Source organism: Apus apus, chromosome 1, assembly GCF_020740795.1.
Source record: "Apus apus isolate bApuApu2 chromosome 1, bApuApu2.pri.cur, whole genome shotgun sequence".
Taxonomy (NCBI): domain Eukaryota; kingdom Metazoa; phylum Chordata; class Aves; order Apodiformes; family Apodidae; genus Apus; species Apus apus.
The window spans coordinates 51,828,410-51,847,281 of NC_067282.1; the positions used below are offsets into that span (position 1 = coordinate 51,828,410).

The following is an 18,872-nucleotide window of genomic DNA, read 5'->3' on the forward strand; positions in this document are numbered from 1 at the left end:
GGAATGCTTCACAGTGATCCTAGCAATAACTCAGAAAAAGGACCACTTCTTCAATGCAAATCCGCTCAAGAAAAGCTTCTACACACAAAGTAAGATGAACCAGTTACTGCATTGTTTATGAAGTTTCACTTGATTCCTCCTGACAACCATTTAAACAATGAATGTTGGGAAATGTCTCTCAAAGAATCAACAACAATGGCTGGGATCAGAGCTTTTATATTTAGCTAATACTGTTTTTAGAAAGGAGAAAATATTTCTTCCTGAAGGGATTATAGGAAGTCTTATAAAAGACACCTGCAAACAAAACAAGTGACAAAAGATCTCTATCATAATTGATAACACTTATCCTTTGTAAAAATCTGTGCTTTTTCAGAAATATCATCTCTTTGCTATTGAATTTCAAAAGGCATCCACTACACAACAAGCCTGCTGATCAAGAATAGTAAGTTTTAGAAAACCTGCCAAGAAGGAAGTGCTTTTGTCTTAGGGGTAGCAACGCATTATTAACCAACAATAAATTCCTAAATTTTCTTTTCCCTAAGCCAAAAAGAACAGGCAAGCTTTGAAACATAGTATCATCTCAGCAGTGCACTGGACATTTAAATATATTTTATCAAAAAGGACAACTTTTCACAGAATTGTTTTGGTTGGAAAAGACTTTTAAATCACCAAGTCGCTGGACATTAAACCCAGCACCACGAAGGCCACCACTAATCCATGTCCCTCAGCACCACATCTACACAGCTCTGAAATCCCGCCAAGTGCAATGACTCCACCCCTGCCCTGGGCAGCCCATGCCAGGGCCTGACAACATTTTCCATGACTAAATTTTCCCTAATATCCAATCTAACCTCCCCTGGAGCAACTTGAGGCCATTTTCCCTTGTTCTATCCCTTGTAACTTGGGAGAAGAGACCAACCCCTTATTGCTCCAACCTCCTTTCGGGGAGTTGTGGAAGGTTGAGATTAGTCTATGATTTTTTTTCTCCAGGAAAGCACCATCCCTGTCAGTAACCCCACTGTACCCTTTGAAAGGTTAGCAGGGCAAAAGCAGTGAAGCTCACATATGGAGCCAGGTGGGTGATGCATGGCCAGGCTGCAGGTAGCACGAAGACCAAACTCAGGGCCAGCATTTTGCCCAAGCAGCAGATTCCCCCAGGTCCAGCACTGGCAAAACAACCCAGTGTATTTGTATTATATTTGGGTTAAACTGATATTTCACTTGAAATACTTCAGAATTTGACAAATTATTCAACAGCCAATTTAAAAGAAACACACAGAGTAATCAACATGAGCAGAAATGTTTACAAAATGCATTTTATGGTGAGAGATTGAAAGAAGAAAACAATCACACCCAGAACAACAGCCTTCATTCTTTCATCCCAGACCAGTTAAATTTTATCAAGTATGTATCGCCTAAAATATCTATAAACTGGCCAAATAACTAGGTTGGTTCTCCAATCCAACAACAGATCATTTGGTCCTCTGTATGTGCTGTGCATAAAGATCACCTTCTTCCTCAGCTCTCTTTTGGAGCAATCAGTTGGCTCCCTCAGAAAAGAGAGTGTAATTCCCAAGATGGTTTGCTTCAAGGTCTGCTACCAAGATGAAGTATGGACAAGACCACACCAATTTTGCCTCCCTCTGCTTACACAGACTTCTCTAAGATTTTCCCAGCAAATTCTGCATCCTCAGACAACCCCACGTGCCTGTAGACCACATGCCAGGGCATGCAGAACACCCACTCAGTTTCTTGCTATAAAAACACCAGGCAAGTGGGCTGCAACACAACTCCCACATTATTATAAATGTATTCAACTAAGGAAAAAGATTAATCATTTTATCTCAAGGCCACTAGACCCAGAGTATGCTCTGGCCATGAGCAGCAGGTAGCAGGAGCAAAAACTGCACAGTCTGCTGTAAAGGGGACAAACTTCTGCAAATACAAACCCCTCTGCAGTGCCTGGTCTAATGGCCAAGGAGTACTAAGAGATAGTTTTGACTTTGTGGATGTAAATCTTGTATTAAGAGCGTAAGGACTGCAGGACATCTTGAGCTTCCAGACAAAAAGAATGGCACATACATATTGCCCCACACCCCAGGCTGTGGAAGCTGCCTGGACCCGTTCTCTTGTGCCTGAGGTAAGGGGGAAGCCTGCCTGCAAAAGCTGTGAGCAAGTGAAAGACCTCCTGCAGCACATAGCTGAGCTGCAGGACACAGCGAGGAAGCTGCAGAGTATCAAGGAGGCAGATACTGAGCTGGCTAGTGTGATCTGTGCACTCACTGCCAAGGACACACAGCCTGTGCCCAGTCTGCCACTCCCCCACCAGCACACATGGAAAGGAGGGGAGCCACTGAAGCAGGGGAGTGGAAGGTAGTAGGAAGAAGAACTAAATGAACAAGCAAGAGGAAGGGACCTCCCTCAAAGTCTGAGGTGCCCTTGGAGAACCAGTTCACTCCTCTGTAAACAACAGAAGAGGAAAATAACCAGCCTACACCAGTGCTGGAACAGAATAAGGTGGCTTGATCTGTTCCAAGTACAACAACCAGTGCAACCAAGAAAAAGTGATGGGTGATAGTAGTAGGTGATTCTCTTCTCAAAGGCACCCATTTGCAGACCAGACCAGCTCTCTAGAGATGTGTGCTGTCTACCAGGTGTTTGCATTAGGGATGTCACTGAGATGCTCCCTAGCCTTGTACATCCAACTATTACCTGCTCCTGGTGTTTCATGTGGGTACTACTGATGTAACCACCAGCAGTGTTATATGACGAAGGGTTATTGGGCCCTGGGAGAAGCAGTTAAGAACTCTGGAGCACAGCTCCTACCAGTCAAAGGGAAGGAGACAGACAGGGCCAACTGGATCCAGCAAATCCACAGCTGGCTACGTGACTGGTGCTACAGCCAGGGGTTTGGATATCTTGATCACAGGACCAGCTTTGACAAACCTGGTCTGCTGGGGGCTGAGGGGATCCACCTGTCAAAAAACGGGAAGAGCATCTTTGGCACTATGCTAGCCAGGCTGGTGAAAGGGCTTTAAACTGATGTGGCTGGGGGGAGGGAACCTCCATTCATCCCACACAGATCAGCTTCAATGTGATTCTGGCACCAGTAACAGATGCCCAGAGCTTAAGCTTCGCAGGGGTTCAGGTTAGCAGGGGAGCTACCTGGAGTGCAGCATAATGAAATCCCAGCCCCTCCAGCTGGTCAGTTACCTTCACTGGAGGCCCAGCTGAAATGCTTCTATACAAATGCACAAAGCACGGGGAATAAACAGGAGGAGATAAGAGATGTGTGCTTGCCCACAGGGCTGTGATCTTATTGGCATCACAGAGACCTGGTGGGATGGCTCCTACGATTGCAGCATCAGAATGGAGGGTCATAAACTCTTTAGGAAGGACAGACAGGGAACATGGGGTGGGGGTGTTTCCCTCTATGTTAAAGACAGCTGGAGTGCATGGAGCTCTCCCTGCGCACAGATGAGGAGCCAAATGAGAGCTTATGGGTTAAGATTAATGGGAGGGCAGGCACAGGTAACATTACTTCAACCACCCTGGTGTCTGTTAGAGGGACAGCTCTGCAAAGCACAAACAAACCAGGAGGATCCTAAAGTGCACAGATGACAGCTTCCTTTTCCAAGCAATTGGGGAGCCAACAAGGAGAGGTGTTATGCTGAACCCTGTTCTCCCCAACAACAAAGGGCTAGTGCTCAAGGGCAGCCCTGGTTGTAGTGACCATGAAATGGTGGCATTCAAGATCCTTAGGGCAGCAAGGAAGGCTCACAGAAAGCTTACTACCCTTGAGTTCAGGAGGGAAGATTTCAGCCTCTTCAGGGATCTGCTCAAGAGAGTGTCATAGGGATCTGCTTGAGAGAGTGTAACGGGATAACATCCTAGAGGGTAGAGGCACCCATGAGCTGATATTTAAGCATCACCTTCTCCAGGCCCAGGGGCAATGCATCCAGCTAAGAGAAAGTCAGGTAAAAACTCCAGGAGGTCGGCGTGGATGAGCAAGCAGCTCCTAGAAAAGCTCAAACTGAAGAAGGAAGCATACTGAGGGTGGAATCTAGGGCAGGTACCCTGGGAGGATTACAGGGATCAGGTAAGGAGAGCCAAATCCCAGACAGAATATAAATCTCACCAGGGATATAAAGAGCAATAAGAAAAGCTTCTACAGGTATGCTGGGAATAAAAGGACAACCTAAGAAAATGTAGGCCCTCTCCTGGAGGAAACAAGAGACATAGGTACACAGGATATGAAGAAGGCTGAGGTTTCTCAATGACTTCTTTGCATCACCCTTCTCTGGCAAGGGGTCCAGCCTCATCGCAAAGCCCACAGCAGGTGAAAGCCGGGACTGGGAGAACAAAGCACCCCCCACTGTAGGAAAACAACTTTTATTTATTTTAATAAATGTTTTTACTAACTCCTTGGAATATTTTTTCCCTATTTTCAAGAGTTCAGCATTAACAACATGACAAAACTGCCCAACTCAAAATGTCTTTTGTTTGTTTTTAAAGAAGTCAAAACAAGTTTTGGATCCTGAAAAAGTTATCTCCAAGAGACGAAACAAAGGTAGCAATAGCACCTTAAGAAACATATCTGACTTGAGCATGACTGGTCTGATCCACTAAGTCAATTCTTTCTCTAGCCTCCATGATGCTGTGTACTCCGTGATTCATGTTATTTTGCTACAGTACGATCAATTTTTTTTGCCGCTTTATCCTTCTGCAATTTTTTACAAGAAGGATTAATAGCAGCCACAACAGAAAAAACTACCTTGATGTCATACATAATCCTTTATCCTTTCATCACCACCAAAATCTCAATGCTTTGTCCATCTTTCTTGTCTGCAGAAACTTATTTCACTTGTTCCTATTAAGGCTATTATATTCATCCTATTACTACTAATCTTTTCTTTTTAAATAGCCACACCTATTTTAATCCAAAATGGTGTGGTAAGCATTTGATTCTTTGTGGAAGTAGACACATAATTAGGTTAATCTGTGCTATCTTTTCAAGTGAGTTGATTGTTTCTTTACTATGGACATATTTCTTATAACAGCAATAAGCTTGCCAGATTGCTTGGAGGCAAATCAGGAGCAATTTACCAAGCATGTAGCTACTATGAACTGAAATCTTGACATAATAGCAAGCTGTGTATAGCCACTCCTACCTGCCAGTTATTACTCATGTTAGCTTTTTACTGACACATTATATTTCAACCGCACCTTTCCTTCACAAACAAGTACTTTCATTCAACTCAGGTACATCTGTGAGGAATAGCTGATCTTCACCAAAGCACACAGGAATCCAAATTCAGAATGTAGCAGCAACCAAATTACCTGCACAAAGTCCAAAAACGTCAATGGAAGCAAGTCATCCAGGTGGCCAATATCTTTGGAGAAACGATTTAAGATTCTTCCTACAGAAACACAGTTGGAGAAGAAAAAAGAAAAATAAAGTAAATTAAATTCTTGAAAAGATCAAAATATCTTAAACACACCATGTTTTACTACTTTAGTAACAGTTAAAAGGAAACAGCTGGAATCTAAAAAGACACTTTTTGAAACCACCATGAAGAGAATCCTTTACAACCACTGCAATATAACTTGAAGGATACTTTTTTACAAATGTCTTTTACCCAAATATAAAACGCCTAATTAAACTGCTAGGAAAAGAATTAAAATGGGCTTCAAAGACAATAGTCAGGTGAAACACACATTTTATATGCTCAAGATGTGCAGGTAAAGGTGTACAGTTCAGACAATTTAATGCAAGTTTCATCAAGTATCATCAGCCAGAATCTGCTCCTATTCTTGACTGAAACTCACTAGTGCATGCATGTCCCAGATAGATCACACTTGACCTAGCTTATCCTTTTTAATATTTCTGTTCCCACTCCTCCACTATTACACGTGAATTCAAATTGTGGGCGTTTCTGAAACAAAATCTGAGATAGATTTGCATTCATGCAGTCTTATTTTTATACTTATTCAAAACCTTGACAATACTCATGTTCATTAAAGCTAATAAAACAACTTTTAATCAGCTGTCAGTGAAGCATTTCACTTCACTATTTTCTACTTGAGTGAAACGAGTGTATAGTCTTGCATCTGGGGAAGAACAACCCCATGTACCAGTACAGGTTGGGGGCTGACCTGCTGAAGAGCAGGGTAGGAGAAAGGGACCTGGGGGTCCTGGTGGACAGGAGGATGACCATGAGCCAGCAATGTGCCCTTGTAGCCCAGAAGGCCAATGGCATCCTGGGGTGCATTAGAAAGGGTGTGGTTAGTCGGTCAAGGGAGGTTCTCCTCTCCCTCTATTCTGCCTTGGTGAGGCCACATCTGGAATATTGTGTCCAGTTCTGGGCCCCTCAGTTCCAGAAGGACAGGGAACTGCTTGAAAGAGTCCAGCACAGAGCCGCAAAGATGATTAAGGGAGTGGAACATCTCCCTGATGAGGGAAGGCTGAGGGAGCTGGGCCTCTTTAGCTTGGAGAAGAGGAGACTGAGGGGCGACCTCATCAACCGTTACAAATATGTTAAGGGCGAGTGTCAGGAGGATGGAGCCAGGCTTTTACAGTGATGTCTAGTGATAGGACAAGGGGAAATGGGTGCAAACTGGAGCATAGGAGGTTCCACGTAAACATCAGAAAAAACTTCTTTACTGTGAGAGTGACAGAGCACTGGAACAGGCTGCCCAGAGAGGTTGTGGAGTCTCCTTCACTGGAGACATTCAAAACCCGCCTGGACACGTTCCTGTGTGATGTGCTCTAGGTGACCCTGCTCTGGCAGGGGGGTTGGACTAGATGATCTTTCGAGGTCCCTTCCAATGCCTAACATTCTGTGAAACAATCAGTTATAACAAGAGTTCTTTAATCATTAAAATCACAACGCTGCCATCCATAAGTGGATTAGTATCTTCCTCTATTAATCAATATCTCTACTCACCAGGAAAGTAACTAAGTTAAGGATGGGAATCTGGCCTTTTCTAAGGATGTGTTATGCCCGTACATGCATTCACATTGCTTTTTTATCTACATATATCTTGATTCAATTATTACTTCTAGCTGGTATAAACACATTCACTGCATTGGCAACAAAAGACTTTTTTTTTTCCCCCCCTTTTCAAAGGAGCTTATTAAACTAAAAGTAGTTAAGTTTAAAATTTCCATGGAGTACATTTGAGACGTATTTCCAGAGATAAGAAGTTACTGAAGTAGCTTCTGTAGCATCCATCACTCTACTTTGCTGTTCACAGCTCTCTCAGAACTACAAATTTTGTTGCATAACATGAATTTAATTTTTTAAAGGAATTTCTGTTCCATACCAAGCAATATGCAAGACATCCTCTCCTCAGGCCAGGGACAGGACTCCAAAGAGAGACACTGGTGGCCCAACAGCTTGTTCTGCAGTACATGACTACCCATGGCAGTTACTTAAGGCAGACAGCAGCAGAATTCATCCTGTGTTTAGGTTTTGCACACAGAAAGGAAGAGTATATAACAGCACAAGACTCAGCAAAACCTCTGCCATCTCTTTCTACTGGGAATGGCAGCTGGGGATGTTCCCTTTCACTTATATTATGCTGGAGTAGATACATCACAAGAAACTCCCAAGGCAATTTTTTTCACAGTTTCCATTTCCTGAGATTTCCTTATAGAAAAACTGGCCGTGAAGAGTAAACAAGCCCATGCTGCATGCATGTTGTAGCTAAGACATCTTGATATCCCAAAATATCATATTCCAAGTTATTTTCAAATGAACCAAGACTTCACTGGCAAAAATATAATAATTTGAAGAGGTTAAATGCTTCTTTAGCAGCCTGTCCAGGAGAGGCAAATAAGAGAAGCAAGATGACATAATGGATTTGGCTCAGGGTATTAGCATTTGTTCCCAGCTCTGTCACCTGCCTCCTGCATGACTTCTTTTTATTTTACAGGGTGAAGAGCAGAGCAAGGAGTGGTGACAGCGTCAAGCACCTCTGTGAGATCCACCCGTGCCGAGCTGTACACAAGGGAAAAGGATTACTCCCACAGTGAGCAAACACCACCTTAATTCAGCCTTAAAATACCCCTTTGCCTCTTACCCCCAAGTAAGTTTTATTTGCAGTGGTTTCTGACAGATAAACTATTGTACAAAGGCCATCCCATGCGACACTGCCAGGAGGCAGCAAGGTCACTCAGGCCGGCTACTCTCCGTGGCCATGGTGCAAGTTAGGTCAGTGCTTGCACCTCCATCAAGCAATGCCTTCACCATCTCCCTCATCCCACAGGTGAAAGAGAACATTCAAACTTGTTTCTGGAAAAGCAGTGTGCTTACTCTGAGTTTGTATGGTAAGGACAAAGCCTCAAGGGCTGGAAGAGAGAAGCCATTACAAAATGCCCCCTGTCAAAAGGGATTTTAATCTCATTTCTAGCATCATCTCTGAGTCATTTCTATTGACGAATGAACCACTGAAGTTGTTCAAGTAGAAATTATGTAGATTTTGAGATTAGGCTTTGGGGTTTTTTGGGAATTTTTTGGAGGCTGTGACAATTTCCAGTCATTTTTCTGAGAAAGTTTCAGTGTTGTGACAAGGAAAGTTTTAGGCTGCAAGCACAATACAGAACTGCTCCAGTACTTCTGGGTGTAAAAAGATGACTTAGATTTAACTGACAGCTGCAGAATACTTGCATTCATCCTACACACCAAGAGCAACTCTGGCAATGTTCTCCTCCACAGCAACACCACTTCCAGTGAAGTTCTTTGAGGAACCTAGTCATGAAGGAAAACTTAGCTCAAGTTGGCCTCAGGTCCTCTGTTCTTACTGACTCTTCCATATGCCCACTAACCACCTACTATTCAAGTTCCCACAGGTAATCAAGCTGCTAATTAATTGCCAAAACTGTATTTTTGGCAATTGTCTTATGAAATTGTAAGTATAACAGTGTTCCTAAAGACTGCGTTTTGACATGAGCTGTGAGCTGCCACCAGGAAAGTGGAAATTATTCTGATGTTATCTATAAAACACAAAAATATCTTTTAATCTGCCCAATCCCCTTTAACATGTAAATACAGTAATTCTGTAAAATTACATGTAGTAAAATAGAAGTCAGCAAAATAAATGGCATTTGAGAAAGACAAACCTTGAAAACTGGAACCATTTACTGTCCACCTGATACAGTCAAAGACATTTAAACACTGGGGATATGAATCAGCTGCTTCCCAAATAAACATTCAGGTAAAATCTCTGGTAGCAGAACTTCATTTAAAAAAAAAAAAATCCAGTTATTGAAAAAAGTAACTTAGGGCCTATTTAGCTATTTAGTGTTTGCACACAGTAATTCTAAAAAATGACACCTGAAGTCAGGAAGTATAGGAAAACACCTCACTTCTTTCTAAGAGGTCCGAATCTCCCTCCTACAAAATCAATGCAGTGACCATAAATGCCTTTCTACTGCTAAAAGCAAGCAACAAAGCCACAAGCCTTAGCCCAATTTTTGTTGTTGCTGGTTTTCAACCATATTACCCCAGTGACTGTGTCCCTAAGGGAAACACAGGCCTGGAGATGTATTTCAGCTCCTGTTCATATGGACTTAACAGAACAGGCATTTTATTCAGCAAGTCCTACAAGGAAGCAACCCACTAAAGCAAGCAAGTTCCCTCATCATATACCAGAGAGAGCCACACACCTTCAAGCAGAAGTGCTATGCTTTTGAAATATCCACAAAATGCCCCATAGCTATCATGATATTGCATCCAGAGTGATTGCTACATTTATAAGGATGTCTACAATCAGGTCTATTTCGCAAGGTATGAAGAAAGAACTGTTTCCACTTACTGGAAGCACAGTAAATCAGTGGGTTGCTTATGCATTATTAAGCATACAAAAGAAAACATTCCAGATATGAAAGTTAAAGTAGCCATTTTGAGTCAGGACACAAACTACTTATCACTACAGTTTCTACAAGCATTTGCAAACCTAACTTTTGGGGATGGTTCTTCAGATTAAACACACAATTGCACCTGCTATTCTAAAAGGGCAGGAACTGCACAACTCACAAAAAATCCACAGATTTTTCTCTCCAAAACTTATATCCTTCTCCAAATGTACAGACTACAATCATCACCTTCCAGAATTATTTTATACTTCTGAAAAACCCAAATTCCTTGTGAGCATTTCTGTGATACAGATACACACCATAAGACAGTAACTCTTAGATCTGGTCCAGTATTCCAAACTTACAAAAATTTTCCAGCTCATTTAATACTTGCATCCTTTACTTATCTCTGTAAATTTGAGTCTGGGCTTTAAAAGCAAAAAGAAAATACTAAATCTAAAATGTGTAAGGCAAAAGAAATGTCATGAAACAACTAAAAAAGTCTTTTAGGAAATCAAGAACTAAGTATGCCAATATAACAACAGCATCCAAATTTGTGAATAGTTTCTGCTGTTTTAATCATTCTCAGGCTTCCACATGATGTACAGCATCAAGTAGCAAGCTGCAAAAAAGGGGACGTGCTCTCTTCAACAGTCTTATGTTTGTTTTTATATCAAATAACTTAATCAGAACACATACTGTTGTTAGATTTCTTCCTAAGTAATTAAATAACTATTCAATGCCAATTAATCATAGTTAAATAAGGGTCTGTCACCAAAGTGCTATGTACACATTTCAGAGTATTTAATGGTCAAATACTTGGCATTATCAAAATCAAACAATGATTCATTAAACCTCCTCCACTACACAATAGTTAGGCTAAACTTGAAGTGAAAGAATCAAACCTCTTTTGTTCTCCATGAAAGAGACATAAAACCTCAGTATGTGATACTCTTTTCTTCTTCACTCTGTAAACTGCTTTAATTGCATGAATCAGAATGTATTCAGGTGCTACATACCCACTTTGCTTCTGCAGGTGCCTAGTGCTACTTTGGAATAGAGGTTCAAACCTATCATCCAAATAATGAAAACACTTGACAGTGTGCCACACCTATTTAAAATGTTTATACATACTTCACGATGAAAGAAATACAATCCAAACTGAATCAACACTTAGGATGTAAACACCAGAACCGAAAAGGATTTTTTTTTAAAGAAGGAACTAGGATCCTCCACTGGAACAGCCAAATGCCACCAATAGCATTCAATGTCAGGCAATTTAAATTCCAAATGTCGAGGACTCTAAGAGCAGCAGTACAGTATTTTTAAATTTATTTGGTATTTCTAGTATGCTTTTTGTTTGCCACTGCATTCACTGAAATAATTATGTGTAAGTGGGCAGATTTACTTTATATATCCTGCAAAGAGTCTACACCAAGCCTTTATACCCACTGACTTCATCACACATTGCAGAAACATTTTGTCGCTACTCCTCTAGTCTGCTGATTCACTTCTTTCGGAAAGAAAAAAATTTTGAGAGAAGGACCTTCCAGGGATAGAAAGCTTCTGCCACTTGTGTGTGCATGTGCATGCACAGGTACACGCACCTGGAATTTTTTTGCCTTCAGAGATCAAGCTAATCTTCAACCCAGGGAATTTTAATTGTATCACTTTTAGTTCAATACGGAAATGTTATTTATAAATCATTATCACAAAACAACAGAATGGTTCAGGTTGGAAGGGTCCTTAAAGATCATCTAGTTCCAACCCCCCTGCATGTGCAGGGACACCTCCCACTAGACCAGGTTGCTCAGAGCCTCATCCAACCTGTCCTTGAACGCTTCGGGGAAGGGGCAGCCACAGTTTCCTGCTGCAACCTGTTCCAGTGTCTCACCACTCTCACAGGAAATAACTTCTTTCTCATCTACATCTTCCCCCTTCCAGTTTAAAGCTATTACCCATTTCCTATCACTACATGCCTTTATAAAAAGCCCCCCCCCAGATTTCCTGTAGACCCCTTAAGGTACTGGAAGGCTGCTCTAAGATCTACCCAAGACCTCTTCTCCAGGCTGAACAACCCCAACTCTCCCAGCATGTGCTCCAGCTCTCTGATCATCTTTGTGGTCCTCCTCTGGACTCGCTCCAACATAAATAATGCTTTGCATAGTAACCTAAACTCCTTCATTGCAATTGCCCTAAATATCAATTTTCATGTACAAGTACACTGCATTTACCAGGGGAAAAAAAAAATATTCAAACTCTCTCTATATATCCTGCAACAGTGAAGCCAGGCACACTCTCCCACAGAGGAGACTCCATGAAGAAAAAGTAAAAGATTTAACCTTATCATCTCCCAGTTTTCCTTGCAAACTCACAGGAACCTGTCTGAAAACAACCTGCACCCCTACGAATGAATTTAAGAAGGTACTATAGCCATACGCGTTTAACTAAATGAAAGCAACCCCAGCTGGGGCTGCATGCTTGCTTGAAGACAGTTGTGCCATAGAAATGCTCTTCTAGTCTAAGACTGGTTTAATTTAGAGGGACTGATTTTACTGAAAGCACACACCTCACTGCAACCTAGGTGACCCAGAGAGGAGAAGCCCTCCGTGCATCACACTCTGCTGACACAGGCACAGGGTGGCAGAGCATCAGAGCGAGGGTGGCCACAACAGCTGGGTGTCATCACCCTGTTAGGTCCTGGTGAGATGCCCTGCAGCAGACCACGCCTCGGTTCGTGTGTATGGAAAGGTTTCAACCCACCCTGAAGATGGAAATCATACACTTGAACAGTTCAAATTACAGCTTATAAAAGCAGTGTAAATTTAAACGTACACATGGTCGTAAAATTATGCTCGGAAGTGTATATGGGGTAATAAAAGCAGGAATAAAAGAAATCACTGCACAGAACTGGGTATGTTTAAACGCCCATCAATTTAACTACACTGAATATGTTTCCCATTCTGTCAGTGGTATGAATCGACAGCTCCCCCCATATCCTGCTGTTAAGCTATGGCATTCAGTGACTGATAAGTCTTCACCCGAGCTCAGCTTACACACACATGCCAAAAAAAAAAAAAAGGAAAAAAAGAAAATAAAAAAGTACTGCAACTATCCAAGCAGCCTTCCATTTCATCAAAGCAGCGACACAAAGTGGATTGTCCATATCAAATGTTGGCAGGAAGCAGACATTACATCAACCTTGTAAAATACAACTCTAAAATCAACAAAATAATTAAAGATGGATTACTGACTTTGAAAAGAATTGTAAGTTTGTGAAATATTTCTTCAGAAAGAAATCAGGAAATGCATCTCCTGCATAGCCGTCAATTACTGATCTACTCTGGCTTTTCTTCCATATTTCCACAGAGAAACGTCAATAGGTCTGTTATCTTTTTTTAATATATGTTTAGCACCACATGTCCACACAAACTGCCATATACAGAATTACTGTCTTCCCCACAGGCATCCTATAAATATAAATAAGAAATTCTATCCCATTTTTTTTTTCTTCAGCAGCCTGAAACTGACAGGAATATTATCATTTTCTAAGATGCTTGCAAATGGGCACAGTGGTGCTGGTCCAAAATATGCTGAGATCTTAATATCCATTTATCTAAACTGCCAGCATGTAATGAATTCAGGTGGGATGCCTTCTATCCAAATTTACTACTTGAAAAGGACTTTTTACATAAATGCTGTCAAACAGGAAAAAGTTAGGAAACAAGAAAATGTGAGCACTCTGTTTGATCTTATTTCTAAGTGTAGGATTTAAAGAAAGAAGGATAACTATGATGAAGATAAGAATGGGGAACAGGCTTCTTTACAAATCAATATCTGTTTTTACTGCTGGTGGAGACATCTACATTACCTAGTATGAATACTGTACAGTTGTTTCTTGAGCCTTCCACTAGAAACCACCTTAGTGCAAAGCTACATCTCTGCTTCATAATTAGAATTACAATTAAAGCAGACACCTTTGCTAAACTATTTAAACACAAGCAAACCCACTTCTGAAAGAGCACTTACATAGTATAGTTCTCCTTTCTGCTATAAATTCACTTTGGATGGAAAATGCTTCCCAATCGTTGGGTTTTTTTGGGTGAGGAGGGGAGGTGTGGCTTACAATGAATGAAAATTAACATTACAAATCAGGATGAACTGAAATATCTAAAGAGTATCCTGTTGCTGGAATTTTTCATGAGAGGAGAAAAACTGATTTCAGAGCTACTTTTGGTGTTATATATCAATATACATCAACACAAAGATTAAAACAAAAGCAGAAATACAGGTCAACTTTCTGGTAAGGTTTTTCCAACAACAAAAAGGAGTTTTTCTTCCTGTGCCACAAACTCCTCATAGGTAAGCTTAGGAAGTGTGGGTTAGATGAGTGAACAGTGAGGTGGACTGAGAACTGGCTAAATGGCAGAGCTCAGAGGTCTGTGGTCAGTGGAACAGAATCTAGTTTTAGGCCCGTAGCCATCAGTGTCCCCCAGGGGTCAGTACTGGGAAGTCTTGCTCAACATACTTTGATCAATGATCTGGATGAGGGGACAGAGTACCCTCAGCAAGTTCACTGATGATACCAAACTGGGAGGGGTGGCTGACACTCTGGAGGGCTGTGCTGCCATCCAGTGTGACCTGGACAACCCGGCGAGCTGGGCAGAGAAGAACCTAAAGAGGTTCAACAAAGGGAAGTGCAGGGTCCTGCACCAGGGGAGGAAGAACCCCATGCATCAATACTGGGTGGACCTTCTGGGAAGCAGTCCTGAGAAGGATCTGGGAGTCCTGGAGGACAACGAGTTAATCATGAGCCAGCAATGTGCCTTTGTGACCAAGAAGGCCAATGGCATCCCGGGGTGCATTAAGAGGAGGTTATCCTGCCTCTCTACCCTGCTCTAGTGAGGCTACATCTGGAATTCTGCATCCAGTTCTGGGCTACCCAGTACAAGAAAGACAAGGAACTACTGCAGAGTCCAGCAGAGGGCAACAAAGATGACTGGGGGACGAGAGCATCTGTCTTACAAAGAAAGCTTGAGACACCTGGGTCTGTTTAAACTGGAGAAGAACAGACTGAGAGGGGATCTTCTTAGAGCTTATATGTATCAAAAAGGTTGAGACCATGGGGGCAGATTCTTTTCGGTACTGCCCAGCAGCAGGGCAAGGGGCAAAAGGCACAAACTGGAACATGGGAAATTCCATCTGAACGTGAGGAAAAACTTATTTGAGGGTGACAGAGCAATTTAACAGGCTACCCAATGAAGTTGCGGATTCTTCTTCTCTGGAGACATTTAAAACCTGTCTGGACATGATCCTGTGCAACGTACTCCAGGTGAACCTGCTTTAGCAGGGGGGTTGGACTAAAAGATCTCCAGACATCTCTTCCAACCTCTACCATCCTCTGATTAATGCTATCAAGGATAGATTCAGAAAAGGCTTTAAATGCTGTGTTTCAGAAAATATGAGGTGGTGGGAATCTCACATAGCTCTTGCAAATCAGCTTTTATTTGTTGATTTTCTTACCATTCCATCTCCTACAGACAACTAACTGATAAAGAATCTTAATTTGCTTCTTCTTAATGTTTTTCTTCTCCTCTGTTTTTTTAGGTGTTGAAATTAGAAGAGTTCAATCATCACTCCAGTCTAAGGTGACAATAACCAAGTAGGACATTACTGAAAATAAAAACTTTGGCCTTCTGAAACATTCAGTTGGAACTGCTATCTGGATGATACTTACATCATCCAGAAAACAAGTATTACCCTGTATTTTACCAATCATATATATTCAGATCCTCTCCCATACACCAAAGAGGAGAATGATTCTGACACAGTCCATCCGTTTTCTTCCTTTTTTGAAATGAGGGAAGGGAATTCTGTACAGACTGTTGCTGTGAAAGCCAAGCGAAGCCCTCTGGCCTTCTCCTAGCCCATCCATTTTGAGGATAAAGCCTTAGTGCAATTCAAAGAGAAGAGGCATTCCAGGTCTTCATCTGCCTTTGTAAACCCTAATCATCTGCTTGGCGTGTTCCTTTGTCTGTATCGTTTTGGGGTTTTTTGTTTGTTTGTTTTTTCTCAGTTTCAGCTTCTTTTTCTTTCTCTCCTCTTCTGGCAAATGTCATTTGTTTGGCAAGGAAAGTGTCCCTCTAAAGTTAATTTGTTACGTACCCATGCAATGATTCCTGATACCTTCTTATTGACTGCTCATGCTATAAAAAAAGGCACTGCAACAACACCAGTTTGGCTATCCAGCATTCAGAATGGATGACACTGGATAATTTTCAGATGAAATGTCATTACTACTGAACTCAACAGAAATTCTGGCATAACTATTGGAAAATTGAAACTGCATCTCATTTACTTTGCTGTGCAAATAAAGCATATCCTTGGAAAATTTCTGTGTGTGAAAAAAGTCACACCTTCCACAAAATTATAAATTTTGCTGAAATTTAGGACATTTTAAACCACGTTAGAGCAAAAACACAGAAAATTTGGAAACAACTAGATTCACTACTTAGGTACCATTCCCAAAACCGCAAAGGAAGAAGATATTGCGAAACCCATTGTCCTGTTTATAAAGGTACAGCCCAACCGAGGGGTCAGGGCATTCCCACGAGAGATGAAGGTTGGGCAGAGATGCAAGGGAATGTGTTATTTTTACCAGTCCTGGAGCAGGCACTGAATGTGGGTTGCCCACCTCTTCCACAAGCGTGTTAATTGCTCCACTAGAGGCAATCTGCGGTAGGCCTCCTTCAGTCTCTGCTCCTGAAGCTGTTCTCCCTTTGGATGAATCAGTAAATAAGTATGGCACCAGAAGAAGGAAAATGTGCAAGTGCCTGAAGGCTACAGCAATCAGTATGGGAGGGACTACAGCTTGATTCAGATATTCCTCCCTCCCCCCCTTTTTTTTTCTGTCCTAATTCAGAGCACGGGATGAATCCTTTCCAGTGGAGCGGGCTGTAGGGTATGATGGGGGAGGGATGACTTCACCTCTTCTTTGGTTTTGTGATTGGCACCAACAATCTCACCTGAGAAATGACCAAAAATCTTTTGTCTCAGAAAAGCTGAAGGCAACCACATCTCAAGCACTTCCTTCAAGCAAGGAGTGCTGTCCAAAGGAATATAGATATAGTCCGACAATGCATTTCTTTGGGCTATCAGCTTCCGGGGGGGGGGGGAATAAAAATCATTTATTTACAGCCTAAACTATAGCTAACAACACTGAAATGAAAACGTGGGGTATAATATACATTCAAATGAAAAAAAAAAAACAAAGCAACAACAAAATATTATCTCTTCTCTGCTGTATATTATATTCATTACACTAGAAGAAAGACATTTTCATAATTAAATTATCAAATGCTAAGCATTGTAAAAAGTTATATTGCACTGCATATGACTTTACTGCACCCCCTCTACTGGGTAATTATTAGAAAGTTTCATCTCAAAAACAAAAAACATACCAGGAGTAAGCAGCTGCAAATGAGGAGTAAGTAGCTGCTGACTATACCGAAACACTAGTAATGTATAAATCAAAACCAAAAAACTTAGATTGGTCATGCAGAAATACACCTTAAATTCATCTGCCTAGATTTTTTGACAGCTGAATGCTAGATTAAATTATTTTTAAAATATATGCTTACATTTTCATTGCTCAAAATTAAAGAAAAATCTAGCATCACCCTACAATTCTCTGTTTTTTTCATGTCTTTAAATAATAAGAAAGAGTGATAAACATAAATGTTAACAGCAACATTTCTTCACTTTTCTATAAACAGAGAAAAAATTCACACATATCAAGGCAAAAAAATGGCCTCACTGAACAGCCACTCAAGCAAAAGTTAATACAATTTACAATTTATTTTGCCTTTGTTCAATTCAAAGGCAGATTTCACTGTGAAACGCTGATTTACAGCCATCCAGCACTATGACCTCCTAAATAAATAAACAGGCAAAAATAGAAGAGTGCCGCCCGCAACATGGGACTCCTGAGAACGCTGCCATTTGTTATTTACATGAGAGAAACACCCAGAAGAGGACTAGTATATCTGAAGTGGGAGGGCAAAGCCTCACAAGGATGCAGGCTGGACCATCACGTAGCCAGAAGCATGCCCTGCCCTAAAGAGTTTGTTGTGTCAGTTAAGAGAAACCAACACAATTGACTATAAAAGGAACAACAAGCAGAGGGAAGATGTAGCAGCAAGCTGGAACAGAAAGTTGCACGACAAGATGTGTGCCTTTTTTTTCAAGTATGGGAAAACAAAGGGGTCAGGGACTTAATGAGTTTCTCCACCCATATGCTTAACTACTGTCAGTTTATAGTCATATTGTGGTTACAATGATACTGTTTTATCTTGAGAGATTATTTTAAGATGAAGAAGAGCCAGCTTGTGGATGAACTTTACTTCACAGAGAGCAGGAAGTTACAAAGATGTAAGCATGAAAGATAAGCAGGCAAAATGATGATGGAGGGAGGGAAAAACAGAGAAGTGTGCCAACAGCTCCAGTTACCAGGTGCAGAAACTGTAAGAGCTTTGCATGGGAAGAGGGCTAATGCTCAAATAAAGCCATATTCCTTTCTACACCTCCTGGCAGACTCCCTCAAAGAACACTGGGGCCAAAAGGTCAAAAAAAAAAAAAAAGCCCTTTCTCCATCTGGCCCTGGGGAAGAGCTGCAAGACAGAACTGTCAAAAGACTAGCTGGTAGTAACAAGCCACAGAAGTTGCCAAATTTGGGAAGTTTGGATATTGAGAAAGCTTTGTACATACTGGTTTGAATGTTTGTCCTGTGCAGACTGGCTGCTTGCACATGCCCCCTTCTTCACCCTCTGCTTCATTGACTGCATATCCACTCCCTGCTTCCTCTCCTCCTTCTCCCTTCAGCATTGCTTCTTCCTTTCCCCTTTTCCATACAATGGCACAACTTGTGGATACAAATAAACATGCTTGAATAAGAGAAGAAAATGTCATCCCAAGCACACCCAAGGCATGAAACCTGTGCCATGGCAAGGCATAG

General features: G+C 41.5%; 1 protein-coding gene across 5 annotated transcripts in view; it reads right to left on the minus strand.

The window, feature by feature from the left end:
* The window catches only part of ABCC4 (ATP binding cassette subfamily C member 4), a 161,675-nt gene that overhangs the window by 64,871 nt on the left and 77,932 nt on the right, over positions 1–18,872 (minus strand). For all 5 annotated transcript variants that reach the window (XM_051608347.1, XM_051608346.1, XM_051608345.1 and 2 more), the window contains exon 20: positions 5,341–5,420. In XM_051608347.1, coding sequence (XP_051464307.1) covers positions 5,341–5,420 — 80 coding nt within the window. The remainder of the gene's footprint in view (positions 1–5,340; positions 5,421–18,872) is intronic.